The sequence below is a fragment of the Carassius auratus genome, unplaced genomic scaffold (genome assembly GCF_003368295.1).
Source record: "Carassius auratus strain Wakin unplaced genomic scaffold, ASM336829v1 scaf_tig00216334, whole genome shotgun sequence".
In the NCBI taxonomy this organism is placed as follows: Eukaryota; Metazoa; Chordata; class Actinopteri; order Cypriniformes; family Cyprinidae; genus Carassius; species Carassius auratus.
In genome coordinates, this window is record NW_020528516.1 from 80,890 (window position 1) to 94,150 (window position 13,261).

Consider the following 13,261-nt stretch of genomic DNA (forward strand, 5'->3'; position numbering starts at 1 on the left):
CTATTCCAGAGTTTTGGAGTCAAATGTGAGAAAGCTCTACCTCCTTTAGTGGACTTTGCTATCCTAGGAACGACCAAAAGTCCAGCGTTTTGTGACCTTAGGGTGCGTGATGGGTTGTAGCGTGGTAGAAGGCTAGTTAGGTACGCAGGAGCTAAACCATTTAGGGCCTTATAGGTAAGTAATGATAATTTGTAACTGATACGGAACTTAATAGGTAGCCAGTGCAGAGACTGTAAAATTGGGGTAGTATGATCATATTTTCTTGACCTGGTAAGGACTCTAGCTGCTGCATTTTGGACTACCTGTAGCTTGTTTATTGACGAAGCAGGACAACCACCTAGAAGTGCATTACAATAGTCCAGTCTAGAGGTCATGAATGCATGAACTAGCTTTTCTGCATCAGAAACAGATAACATGTTTCGTAGCTTGGCAATGTTTCTAAGATGGAAGAATGCAGTTTTTGTAACATTGGAAATATGATTTTCAAAAGACAAATTGCTGTCTAATATAACACCCAGATTTCTGACTGTAGAGGAAGTAACAGTACATCCGTCTAGTTGCAGATTGTAATCTACAAGATTCTGTGTAGTGTTTTTTGGTCCAATAATTAGTATCTCTGTCTTATCTGAATTTAATTGGAGAAAATTATTTGTCATCCAATCTTTTACATTTTTAACACACTCTGTTAGCTTAGATAGTTGGGAAGTTTCATCTGGTCTCGTTGAGATATATAGCTGAGTATCATCAGCATAACAGTGGAAACTAATTCCGTATTTTCTAATAATATTACCAAGGGGCAACATGTATATTGAAAATAGAAGGGGACCTAGGACGGATCCTTGTGGCACTCCATATTTTACTGGTGATAAATGAGATGACTCCCCATTTAAGTAAACAAAATGGTAGCGATCGGACAGGTAGGATCTAAACCATCTTAGAGCCTGCCCTTGAATACCTGTATAGTTTTGTAATCGATCTATGAGTATGTCATGATCTATGGTGTCGAACGCAGCACTAAGATCAAGTAAGACTAGAAATGAGATGCAGCCTTGGTCTGACGCAAGGAGCAGGTCATTTGTAATTTTAACAAGTGCAGTTTCTGTGCTATGGTGCGGCCTAAAACCTGACTGAAATTCTTCATACAGATCATTTTTATGCAGGAAGGTGCTCAATTGAGCAGACACAACTTTTTCTAAAATTTTAGACATAAATGGAAGATTTGAAATAGGCCTATAATTTGCCAGTACACTAGGATCTAGTTTTGGTTTCTTAATAAGAGGCTCCAGATTTGATTAAAGGTGCCATCTGTAATGTTTGGCAAAAAAAATCAAGTCATACTCCACATTCCATACCAGATGGGGGCAATATGCCTCAATAAAGTGAATTGGTCTACTCTAGAGTAACAAACGAGAAACGGCATAGTCTCTATGCTCCGCCCCTACTTTCACAACAACACTACAGCCATAGCCGAAGCCTAACTGTGTGTTCACAGCGCCGGCGTCTAGAGCATCAAAAATCGCTCTTGCCGCTCTGCTCACGACGCTGCAGAAAGATTTGTGAGCGCTCAGATGCTCTAACGTAGATCGAATGCTTATTTTGTATTTAAAGCGGCCGCAAAGCAAACAAGCTTGTTGATCTCGTGCAGACTAACCACAAGGAGTTATAAGTTAACCTCATTAAATATTGTTGTGGACGAAATATTATGATCCTTTACTTAAAATGAACAATCTCAGACACCTTGTTCAAGGTATCACTTTTAATTTATTTTTTATGTCCTTGTAGGCAAACAGGGACACATCATAGATTAATACAAACGCTAAACAGCAATAATCAACCTGTCCTTTATTCTGCTTGGGAACTAATGTTCCCCCCCTCAAGCATTCACCGTGAGACACACGCAATTGACTCTTTTCACACGCTTTCACGCCACACATCAATTTTTTCACGCACAGAAAAACCACAAAGCAAACAGGACAAGGAGACCAACAGACTAGACAGAGCAGGTTAGTTATGAAATAAAACAACGGGTAAGTTACAGCTAGCTAATTATCAAACGCAGCTATGGTTAGCCATCGCTAACATTAGCACATTTATCGAACAGCCTTCGATACATTTCTATGCTATAACTTCCCGAAAACAAATACACAAACATATAAAACAAACTTCTAGCGAAATACTAACAGCATCTAACTTACCAATCCAAAAGAAATGTTGCAAGTTCAGAGTCGAATCTCATTTCTTTCATGTCCATCAGTTGTCTCCAGCGATTAAAAGCAGTGCCAATGTTTACTCTGGTATTCTTATCGGATTTGATTTGTGATTCTGAGCGCGGTTGTTTCCCTGTAGCGGGTGTTGGTCTCTTGCCAAGGGCTTCAGCTATCCTTCTGCTCTCTTCCCTGAACCGAAAGTAGTGGGCTGTACTTTCCACACGATTGACATCAGGTTCAAGTACACGCCCACAAGCCGTGCGAGTTATTCGTGTATTGCAGGTTGGCTGGTGGTTATGTTGCCCGCATACCGCCTCCCATGGCCGAAACTGGTATTACGACACCTGTCGGGCCGGGGCTAGTAATGCTAATGCTAATTAAGGTTGATATCTCTGCAGCACTATAACTTGAAATTTTTTAAATGACATCATCGCCCTTATTTCTTCTCATTCTTTTGATGCGTGTAGGTCATATTATGGATATTTTTACCTCAATTTTTGCATATGGCACCTTTAATGCAAGGTGATGCACATTTATAATCCTGTTCATAGCACTTCTGAATGTACAGAGCTGAGTTTCTCAAAGCGTATCTTTCTCTTTTTTTAGCAAGATTTTAATTGACATCATGTTGCTTCACTGAGGTTAATGACTGACTAGTTCCAGGAAACGCCGGACACAAAGATATGACTCAGTGTATAATAGAAGAGCAATCATCTGTTTTAGTGGGTTAATGGAAAATTCCTCCCATGGTGGACTATCACATTAAAGTTTTATGAGCAATGAGTACAAAAGATAGAGCAAAATATAATGATGCATTTACAGTGTGTGCACATCACCCATAAGAAGTGGAAGAGAGGAACTCAGCTGTAGTAAGGTCACAATCTGGTCAAAAATTACAAATAAGCAGTGTATGAACACACTACAGATATAATCAGAGAGGAATCAAACCATTAAAATCAAATAAGAACATGATAAACAAAGTGGTCTGTAGATGGTAATTTACACAAACAGGCTATTTATTCAAAAAAAATAATAATAATAATAACATAACGAAAAATAGGAGTCATTAATTATTTTGAAACATTTTTTTTCAAACTTATATTTTACATGCATTGTTACATGTCTTTGCCCTATTACGTAAGATGTAACATTGCTTAAACAGTGACACCCAGGAAGTGACATCATTTTGACCTTTTTACAGCATGGCATGAAGACAAGTAAAATAAATTAAATTACAATTATGAGTGTAATTGTGTCGACTGCATTCATCAAACACAACTATTCAACCCTCTTAAGTTACTATAAGAAGGAAATCAAACAAATGTTCAGAATCTTCAGTTGGTTTAGAGTGACATCAAAATCACTTCTGTCTGCTGATCAGCCAAAATGTCCTACAACATTAACAGCAAGTATAAACAAATGGAAAAATAACTTAGTTGAACTGATAATAATGCTTTCTCTGTGTTGCAAAATAGGCAGGTTATTCAAACCCACGTGTTTTAACCAGTTAAAGATGACCCTGTAAGTTCACCATTATCTAGCCTGTAATTTTATTCCAGCATTTATGACTGAAGCCTGCTGTTCTCTCTGACTGATTCTATTATAATCTTGGTCCACGCCCTCTCGCTCTCTCCCAGCCATCCAGACTCTGCTGTACATTCAGAGGAGAAGCAACACAAGGGACTCACAGGTACGTGTTGTGCACACATTTTTACTTAAATTGAAAATTATGCTTTTTTTTTTATACGTCTAATACATAAAGGCATATGTTATTGAGCTTTGCATTGATAAGTCAAGGCTATCATGATAATATACAGGGTGTACTGTTCGTGGCATGTACTTTAGCAATAGGAAAATTACTAGAACAAGATTAGGAAGGAGAGAATATGACTTGACGGATATAAAGAAACATCTACTTTCCGACTATTCGCATTCACAGGTTTTGATAATGGAGAAAGACTACAGACCCCCTCCTTCTGTTCCTCAGATGAATCAGACAGGCGTAAACTTCCCTGGCCAGCAGGCCGTGTACCCACCACAAGCAGGTCAGCTGATCTTCCACTTCACGCTCACTAATAAGAAGGAACAGGATGATTACACAGCTGTCTAATATAAGTTACAATGGCAACCTCTATATGTGAGCCAATATTCAATAGTGTCTTTTGTAGCTGTAACCCTTTTCGCCATAGGCTCGTGATGAGGCAAGTACGTTATACAGCAACGTATAAAGTATTGAACCCTCTTAACCCTAATGCTTGGTAAAAAGGTGAAAGGGACATTTCATTGTATAATAACCACTGTCTAAAAACACTATGATTCACACTATCTCTTTGCTTATCAATGGGTACCTGAAAGAATATTCTTGGTTTTAAAGCATATAATATTACCACAGAAAACACTGAGCTACACAAATACAATGGCTGGTTAAAGAATAAACAACATGAACGCCATAGCTCAACTTCCTCCTTTTGTACAGTTGAACAGCAAAGAGCAAATATCTAAATAAAACCCAATTTACAGAAAGAAAAAAACCCGGGTAATGAAGTCAATTGAGAGTGAGGAGTTGTCGTCATAGTACAGAGCCCCTCCCCTCGATAGCTCCCTCTCCGCCATGTTGGCAGGATCCTGGTGGCAAAACATGATTTGTTTACATGTGTTGTTAACTACGGTGCCCGTAAAGGGACTTGTTCGGTTTACTTAGTTTTGTCGTGGCCACAAAATAATAACTCGTGGGAACGTGATAATATGTCGTGGCCACGGGATATTAATTTGTGGGAACGTCATATTAAATCGTGGGAATGTCATATTATGTCGTGGCCACAAGATCATTTTGTCGAGGTAACGAAATCCTTATGTCGTGGCCTCGAGATGCTATGTTGAGGGAACAACATCCATTTCTCGTGGCCACGACTTCTTATGTTGAGGGAACGATATGTTTTTCTCGTGGCCACGAGTTTAATGCGTAAACAAACCTGCGTGACCATAGCAACCCAGGATTATCAGAAATGGATTCATTCAGATTTTATTTTGATTTAGGTAATTATTATAACAATCATATGCTCTGGCTACCGGGCTGTATTACATGCGATCGTCAGCATTCAAATGAAGTTTATCATACATAAATATGACATGTGCATAATAAAATATAAAAACTTTTTTTATCCATCCTACAGTCTTGTGAGTCCATTAACTGATAGTACTTCCCACGTAGTATGTGCACATTATTATTATTATTAGCCTTATATTATTGGTTATATATTTTTTATTTCGTTTATATAAACATTTTTTGCTTCAATTTCGATCTCTTTACTTAACATTCTGAATACTTTTGTAAATAATAGCATACAGTAAATGCTCGACATTAACATAAAATGTCATAAATGCATACACTTTATATGTATAAATAATATAATAATTTCTTAATTCAAAATAAAATATGAATGAATCCATCTCTGATAGGCCTAATCCTGGGTTGCTATGGTCACGCAGGTTTGTTTACGCATTAAACTCGTGGCCACGAGAAAAACATATCGTTCCCTCAACATAAGAAGTCGTGGCCACGAGAAATGGATGTTGTTCCCTCAACATAGCATCTCGAGGCCACGACAAAACTAAGTAAACCGAACAAGTCATTTTACTGGCACCGTAGATTTCATAGGTTGCCTATTTGTTAAGAAATAATGTTAAATGTTAATGAATCATGTTATGGTATGATTTGTTGGTAACACTTTACAATAAGGTTTATTTATTAAACATTAGTTAATGTATTAAGTAACATGAGCTAACAATGAGTAAGTAATACATTTGTTACAGTATTTATTAATCTTTCTTAATGTTAGTTAATAGAAATAAAGATGTTCATTGTTTGTTCATGTTAGTTCACGGTTCATTAACTAATAATAACACGATTTTAATAAAGTATTATTAAATGTGGAAATTAACATGAACAAAGATGAACAATTGCTGTATAAGTGCAGTTCTTTATTAGTTAAGGGGGGGGGGGGGGGGTGAAATGCTCGTTTTCACTCAATATCCTGTTAATCTTGAGTACCTATAGAGTAGTACTGCATCCTTCATAACTCCAAAAAGTCTTTAGTTTTATTATATTCATAAGAGAAAAATAGTCCGTACCGATTTTTTCCCGGAAAAAAAAGGGCGTCTGGAGGCGTGACATTACCGTGAGGAAAAAACATCATCCAAAACAAACCATGGCTAACAGTCAGATTCAGCGTATATTTATGATCCAGAATCAGATCCAGAGGCTGAAATTGAGCAAGAGCAGCATCAGCAACGACGTCTCTATGTGGTATGTACTGAAACTGTGTATATTTGCTTAGCGGTTTTGGAAAATGACTAAGTTCCACTTTATGTCGTCTTTTGTTTTTTAAGCTGTACATGTGGAAAGTGCAGTTTGATGACAACATCGCATGTTGTTTACTTGATGTGCTTACGCGCCGATAGCTAAGTTAACAACACAGAGATATTTGAAGCAGTTTTACTCACCGCCTGCGGTTCCAACACACGATCGGACCCTTTTTCGTTGGGACTGCATTATCCTTAAGAAATAAAAGATGTGCAAATCCGGCGTCAAACTGGGCCTTGTTTGTAAAACAAGCATCTTCGAAATGCAGGGAATAAACAAAAACACTTGCACAACTCCGTTGATGCTCTGTAAAAATGAACTCCATCCACTGGTCCCTTAATGCTGTTTTTTTTTTTTTTTTGGGGTAATCTGTGCAGGGTTGTCTTGCCCTGGCAACCAAAAACACACTTCTTTTGTGACATTTCGCTCTCGCTCTGATCAGTGAAGTCTGTTGTGCTCTCAGTGCTCTGCTATACGGGAGCGCGCTCTTCCGGCAGAAGTGCTTTAGGACCCATATAAGGAAATTCCGCTCCATCTAACGTCACACAGAGCCATACTCGAAAAAAACTTGTGAAAAACCGGAAGAGGTATTTTTGGAACAAAAATACTCCTTCAAACGTACAACTTAATTTTTGAAACTTTGTCCATGTTTAGCATGGGAATCCAACTCTTTAACAGTGCAAAAAACTCAGTATGCATGAAATAGCATTTCACCCCCCCTTTAATGTTAATTAATGTAGTTAACTAATGAACCTTATTTTAAAGTGTTACCGATTTGTTTAATATGGTTAAGGTGTACAGTCAGACAAAGCATTATTTTAATAAGATGGATATAGTTAATAATAAAAATATAGTGCCTATGTGAAGCAAATGAACAATAGGCCACTGTAGAATTAACAATAGACTCTATAAAATAGATTAACTTACCAATAATAATTTTAAAAAATTGTGTGTTTTACATGAATTTAGAAATGTTTGTAGATTGGTTATTTATTATGTGGTTTCACTGTTTGGATGGTGTTACTGTCTGCAAACAATGACAAATATTTTATCCAAAATCTGTGTTCACGCCACCTTATACAATTACTAAAGTTCATTAGCAATTTCTCATCCTTCTCCTCTCTAGGTTACAGCAGTGGAGTTAATACAGGTGTACCACACGGTTATAAGTTATAGCTGAGGTTGTGTTTAACCGTGTGGTATTTTTAATGAAAACATGTTTTAAGTTGTGATTTACCATCACTGGCACTTCATCGGACCTGTGGTCATCGTGGCCCCGAGGGGTGTCCAGGCGTCCTTTATTTTTCTGTATTGAAGGTGGCAACCCTAGTCGTCATAGTCCTAAAACATCACAGTAGTCCACAAGTAAACCACGTCTCCAGTCCATCAGTTAATGATTACTAGATGAATACTATCGGAGACAGTGGATAAGTACATGACATACAAGAGAGGAAATCAACGACCATGAGCACCAAATCAGCATATTAGAATGCTTTCTGAAAACAAATTCTGATCTAAATAATTCCCAACATCGAACCAGTAGTGTACACCTCCGCTGCAGTGGGTTTCAGTGTTTTCAGCCAGCGCTTTGACTCTTACAGGTCCACAAGCTCCACCTTATCAACCACCTCCTTATGGGTTTGGGGATCCGACCATCACTGTCCAGCCCACGGTGATCCCTATGGGTGAGTGTTCAGCTCCCAACACCCATTCTTTCTCATGCTTTTATTCATGCAGTGACACTCTGGTAATCACTGTGGTTAAACAGTATGTTAACATAACCAGGATAAACCGTATCAACTAATATCTATAATGAAAGGCACAGCCCTGTGTACCATAGACTCCTGATTACCAAAAAAAAAAAAATTGTTTTGTGAATTTAATATTTGTTCATGTTATTACATTGTTTAAAGCATAATTTATATTAGAGAGTGTACAACATTTAGTATTTTTTATAAACTACGTTTATAGTAGTATGGCTTAAGGAAAACCAAATATGTGATCATTGACCTGAATTTTAATTTTATGAAATATGATATAATATTGCATGTGTATTGTTTGTGACTGAATGTTGTCATTCTCAGAGAAATTCACTAAAATATAATGTTTTCTGCAGAGGACAAAACTCTGTTTGTCATGAGAACAGAAGTGTCTTTTTGTGAATCGGATGTTGATGTCTGATGTTCTTGGACAATGGTTTACTGTGCAACACAAGCTTGCACTAGCTGTTTTGTGTGTGTGTGTTTGTGTGTGTGTGTGTGTGTGTGTGTGTGTGTTTAATAGATGCATTTGTACATATACAGCTGCACAGATGGTGGTTGTGAGTTTTCCTGATGTACCGGTCCGCACTACCTGTCCTCACTGCATGACAGACGTCCTCACAGAAACTGAACATATCAATGGATTGCTCACCTGGCTAATTTGTGGAAGCCTTGCGATCTTTGCGTAAGTATGCACAGATTGCCTGTATTTAATTCACAGGCCGCTGATATTCAGAGGATGTCTGCTGTGTTTTTCAGGTGCTGGCTCTGTTGTTGCATCCCGTTCTGTGTGGATGCATGCAAGGATGTGAAGCACACCTGTCCAAACTGCAGAAAGATCATCCGCATTTACAAACGTATGTAGAACATACTGCACAAGAGAACATGAAGATCCACCAAAATACTGAAGAGTTGCCCAGAAATCACTTTATGCACTGTTACCTTATTACAAATTTGTGACATTCAAAGCGATTCAATAAAGATTGATTGAAGATATCATAAAGTCTATTTACTTACCTTTTATTGAGATATCTCTATCAATTTATATATATATATACAGTGCCATGATAGGCGGGTTTGGAAAGCTTTTTTCCCTTTAATAAATTGATTCACCATTTAAAAGCTGCATTTTGTATTGACTTGCATTATCTTTGCGTAATAGTACAATTTGTGTGATCTGAATCTTTTAAGTGTGATAAAAAACACCAAGGGGGCAAAAACCTTTTCACAGCACTATATATACAGTATATATTCAGTTTGTTTGTATGTGTTGAGATAAATTGGGATGAATAAATTTGCAACATTTATGTCTTGAATTTGTGAATATATTGTGAATTTATGGCATCACCCATCCACTTATTTCCCCATCATTATTTGTAAAACTGGAAACTGGAGTGGAAAAAAAGATATATATATATTAAATAACAAAAACGATGTGTATGGCAATATAGGCACTTGCATGTCATTGCTCTTTTGTTGGTTGTGATTGCTTCTATTTTCATCATTTGCAAGTCGCTTTGGATAAAAGTGTCTGCTTAATGACGAAATCTAAATGATCTTAAATGTAAATCCTAATAATTAATTAATAAATAAATCAACTGTAGCCTATTGAAATTATTTAAAATATCCGTTTAATGCAATGTCAGTTCAATTTAACTACAACTGAATGCTGAAATTACAGAATCATAATACACATTTTAAAACTATTGCATACCTACCACAATAAAGACCCATTTCAAATGTTTACATGCTTTTCTTCTCTTTCTGCTCCCAGTCGCTGTGAGCAGTTATGAAGTACTGATCTTTTAAATACTTTCCAGCATTTCAGAAATAAATGGGTAGGCCTACGCTAATTACACTGAAGTACAACAGTTAACCTAAAGTGTTCAGGAGTGCTGAAAAAGGGGTTCAGCACTGAATTTTGAATCGACTTCTTGTAAACTCAGAAATGTGGATTTAGACGGCAATTAAATTACCACATGACCTCTGTGTTTGTCTAAAAACAGTAAGTAATTCGGCCGTGGAATTTTAACGGGGGTGGTGAGAGAAAAACATTGACATCCTGGACTCAGACGGCAATTAAATCACCAGTTACATTTACAGTTACAGTACAGTTAAATTTGGGTTGAACTGTTCTGGAACACTGTTGTAAAAACAACTTAACCACTGATTTCTAGTCATGTCCTCTTTTGGAAGACCAAACAAAGTAGATTCACTTTCACAACAAAACACATGGCAGCGGCGGCAACTAAGAAAAAAAGTAACACCTTCTTTCTTTGCGTGAACATTTGTGTGGTGTTATTCAAATTGTCCCACACAGTGACATAGACATGTGGGGGCGTGTTTAAGCGAGGTGTTTTAGGAGGGTGTGGACGAGTCTTAACTTTTATAAAGAATATCTCTCTTGGTTTGAGACTTTAGTCTTTGCGACTTTAGGGATCTTATCTATTCACGAACAGCTTGTAACATTTCAAAGAGAAAGCAAAACTTGAAATCACATCATATGACCCCTTTAATAATTAGGGGAGCACTGGGCACAAACTAATGTAGGGTTAGTTGAAACACCTGGTTTAGATATTTCCACACATAGTCACAAGTGTCAAAAAAATCTTTTGTTAAAAATTTGGAGCACAGAAATAAGTCTGGCCTCATTTTAAGGAAGAACCTTGGCAAGTTCATTGTTGAACTGAAAAAAGTGAAAGTGAAACAGAAATGTTATAGAGGTTTTAGTTAATGGCAATATTTTTATACAAAAAATATGTTACACGTTACAAAAAAAAATGCTAGAAAGTCAAAGCCACACAATCTGTGCTCCTATTTTGGGGTGACATCTTTACAAAATGAGCTTTCAGTTTTTTGTTTAGGTGCAGTACTTAACTTTATCCATTAGATGTCAAAGCTCAACTGCACACAGAGTATTGGGATCTGTGAATGGCATTGGGGTGTCATTTTTCCCCAACAAACACTACACACAATATGTATCAGAGCTATCCACTCTAAAACATGCTATGCCTAGTCTATAGAATTATTTATTTATATGACTACAGTGATCATGTATTTATTGCAATGTACAAAATTCAGTTTCTTTACCAGAATGATTTAACAATTACAACAACAAAACTTTACATATAAACTACAGGAAAACATACAAAACCCTTATAAGGTTGCAGTCATAAAGAATTTCAGTAAATTGTAAACATAAATGTATGAATCTTAAGTGCTAATATTTTACAGATTGCATACATCTTCAGATGATATACAGGCTGAGTACACCTCAACAACTGTAGAGTATAATATATAATGTAAAAGTAAATAAGGCATTTCTTCCTTCATTATAATGGGATTTTAAAGATCATTCACTGGTATCTACAGCTTTACTGTACACTGTAAAAAAAAAAGCTGAGAAATTTTAAGAAAGAAAAAAACTTGAAACACCAGATGAGAACTTTTTTCGTCAAGTGAGCCTCAGGTGTTGCAGACTCACCCACGAGTCTTTAGTTTCCTTTGTTTGTTTTGTCTATGCATTGCTGAAATTGTGGGAGACATTGCTTTTGCTTTCACCTCAAACACACCAAATTCATCTTTCAAACCCAAAAATATATTCCTTCAGTGATCTCACCGAATCAACAGCACAAAGTGCAAAGAAAAGTGGTCTCTAGTTTCTTCATTTTTCTTATGCGGTGACCTTGCATCATTTTGTCTTGTCAGGTTCTGTGTGCTGTTTTCTGTAGTGTTCATCAGTGACTCTTGAACACTTTGCCAGTGGATTAATGTCTTTGATGTGAGCTTGCAGGCCATTGTACACTCCTGACATGTTTGTAGCGTTATCATAGCGTTGTCCATAGCAGTTACTGATGTTTATGTCCATTTCATGTAAAACTGTGAGTATGGCTTCACACAGTACCTTCCCTGAATGCATGGCTTGCTACAGGGAGGAATTTTAGGAATCCCCCTCAACAAGGCCCTCGTGTGAAACATAGTTGTTGATGAATGTAAGCTGATTGATGACACGTCTCTTGGTTACTACAAAACATACACAGTAAAATCCAGAGTGTTACATTAGCACTGCTCTGAACATATGATCCCACTCAAAAAGAGTGTTAAAGTAACACTGAAGCAGTGTTAAAGATAATGAGATAATAATATGATTAATTAAGCACTGATTGAGCATTACTGATGTTGCAGAATCACTGAAGAAAAGCGAAAACACAAAAACTAGAGTTGACTTCAGCCACAGCCTTAGATGAAATCAACTGAAATAAAAGACATTCAATCTCTCAAGATCTCAGAAGAAGATGATAGAACAACTCTACAAACAACATCATCAGCTTCACACATTACTAACCAATTAGATTTTTTTTTTTTTCTGGAGTATCTAAAACAGAAGGTCTTTATTGAGAAATAAGGTTGAGATTTGTATTTATTTTTTCAACTTAAAAATTTTGGTAAATAGTGTTTGCTTTAGTTGCCTCTTCACCCTTAACCAAGATGTTTCCTTTCATAGGTCACTTCGATGCTGCGGTGACATCACCGTATGGGAACTCTATTATACTGTCACGCCTGATATAGCTGGGATCTTAGGATAGCATCTGGCCAAATGAAAAAATAAATAAAATAAAAAACCAGAAGCCAGGAACTGTCCTCACATCTAGGCTGTAAAATTTGACAAAAGTACTTGGTGAGGACCATCCTGCCACAGCACATATATCATCCATAGAAGATCCACTAAGGAAGGCTTACAATGAAGCAACCTCCCTCGTGGAATAACATTTTTTAAATTAGAGAATTAAAGGAAAGACTTAATTTTCACCAGGGTTCGAAGCTGGTAGAAGCTTGCCTTTACAACTTGATTTACCTGTCTATCAAGTTTTAGGGCACTGTCCAGTACCAATCCCAAGTTTTTTAAATATGGCTTAAAATAAGGTGCCATG

General features: G+C 36.9%; 1 protein-coding gene across 2 annotated transcripts; it reads left to right on the top strand.

Moving 5' to 3' along the window:
• Nucleotides 1-3,857: 3,857 nt before the first annotated feature.
• Nucleotides 3,858-9,329, top strand: LOC113097629 (lipopolysaccharide-induced tumor necrosis factor-alpha factor homolog). Of its 2 annotated transcripts, none has more exons than XR_003288899.1 (4): nt 3,858-3,897; nt 4,195-4,252; nt 8,172-8,255; nt 8,874-9,002. XR_003288899.1 is itself a non-coding variant. In XM_026262898.1 (4 exons), the coding sequence occupies exons 1-4, from the start codon at nt 4,156-4,158 to the stop codon at nt 9,193-9,195; spliced, it is 429 nt and encodes a 142-aa protein (XP_026118683.1). In that variant the 5' UTR covers nt 4,153-4,155; the 3' UTR covers nt 9,196-9,329. The 2 variants fall into 2 exon arrangements, 1 of the variants encoding a protein (XP_026118683.1); XM_026262898.1 differs by lacking the exon at nt 3,858-3,897 and adding an exon at nt 9,090-9,329 and having other exon boundaries at nt 4,153-4,252; nt 8,874-9,015.
• The last annotated feature ends 3,932 nt before the right edge of the window (nt 9,330-13,261 follow it).

Bases quoted from the DNA above. Each gene is read 5' to 3' on its own strand.
- LOC113097629 (XM_026262898.1), top strand. From the start codon at position 4,156: ATGGAGAAAGACTACAGACCCCCTCCTTCTGTTCCTCAGATGAATCAG. The intron at 4,253-8,171 runs GTCAGCTGATCT...TGACTCTTACAG, and splicing joins CGTGTACCCACCACAAGCAG to GTCCACAAGCTCCACCTTAT. The intron at 8,256-8,873 runs GTGAGTGTTCAG...GTACATATACAG, and splicing joins GCCCACGGTGATCCCTATGG to CTGCACAGATGGTGGTTGTG.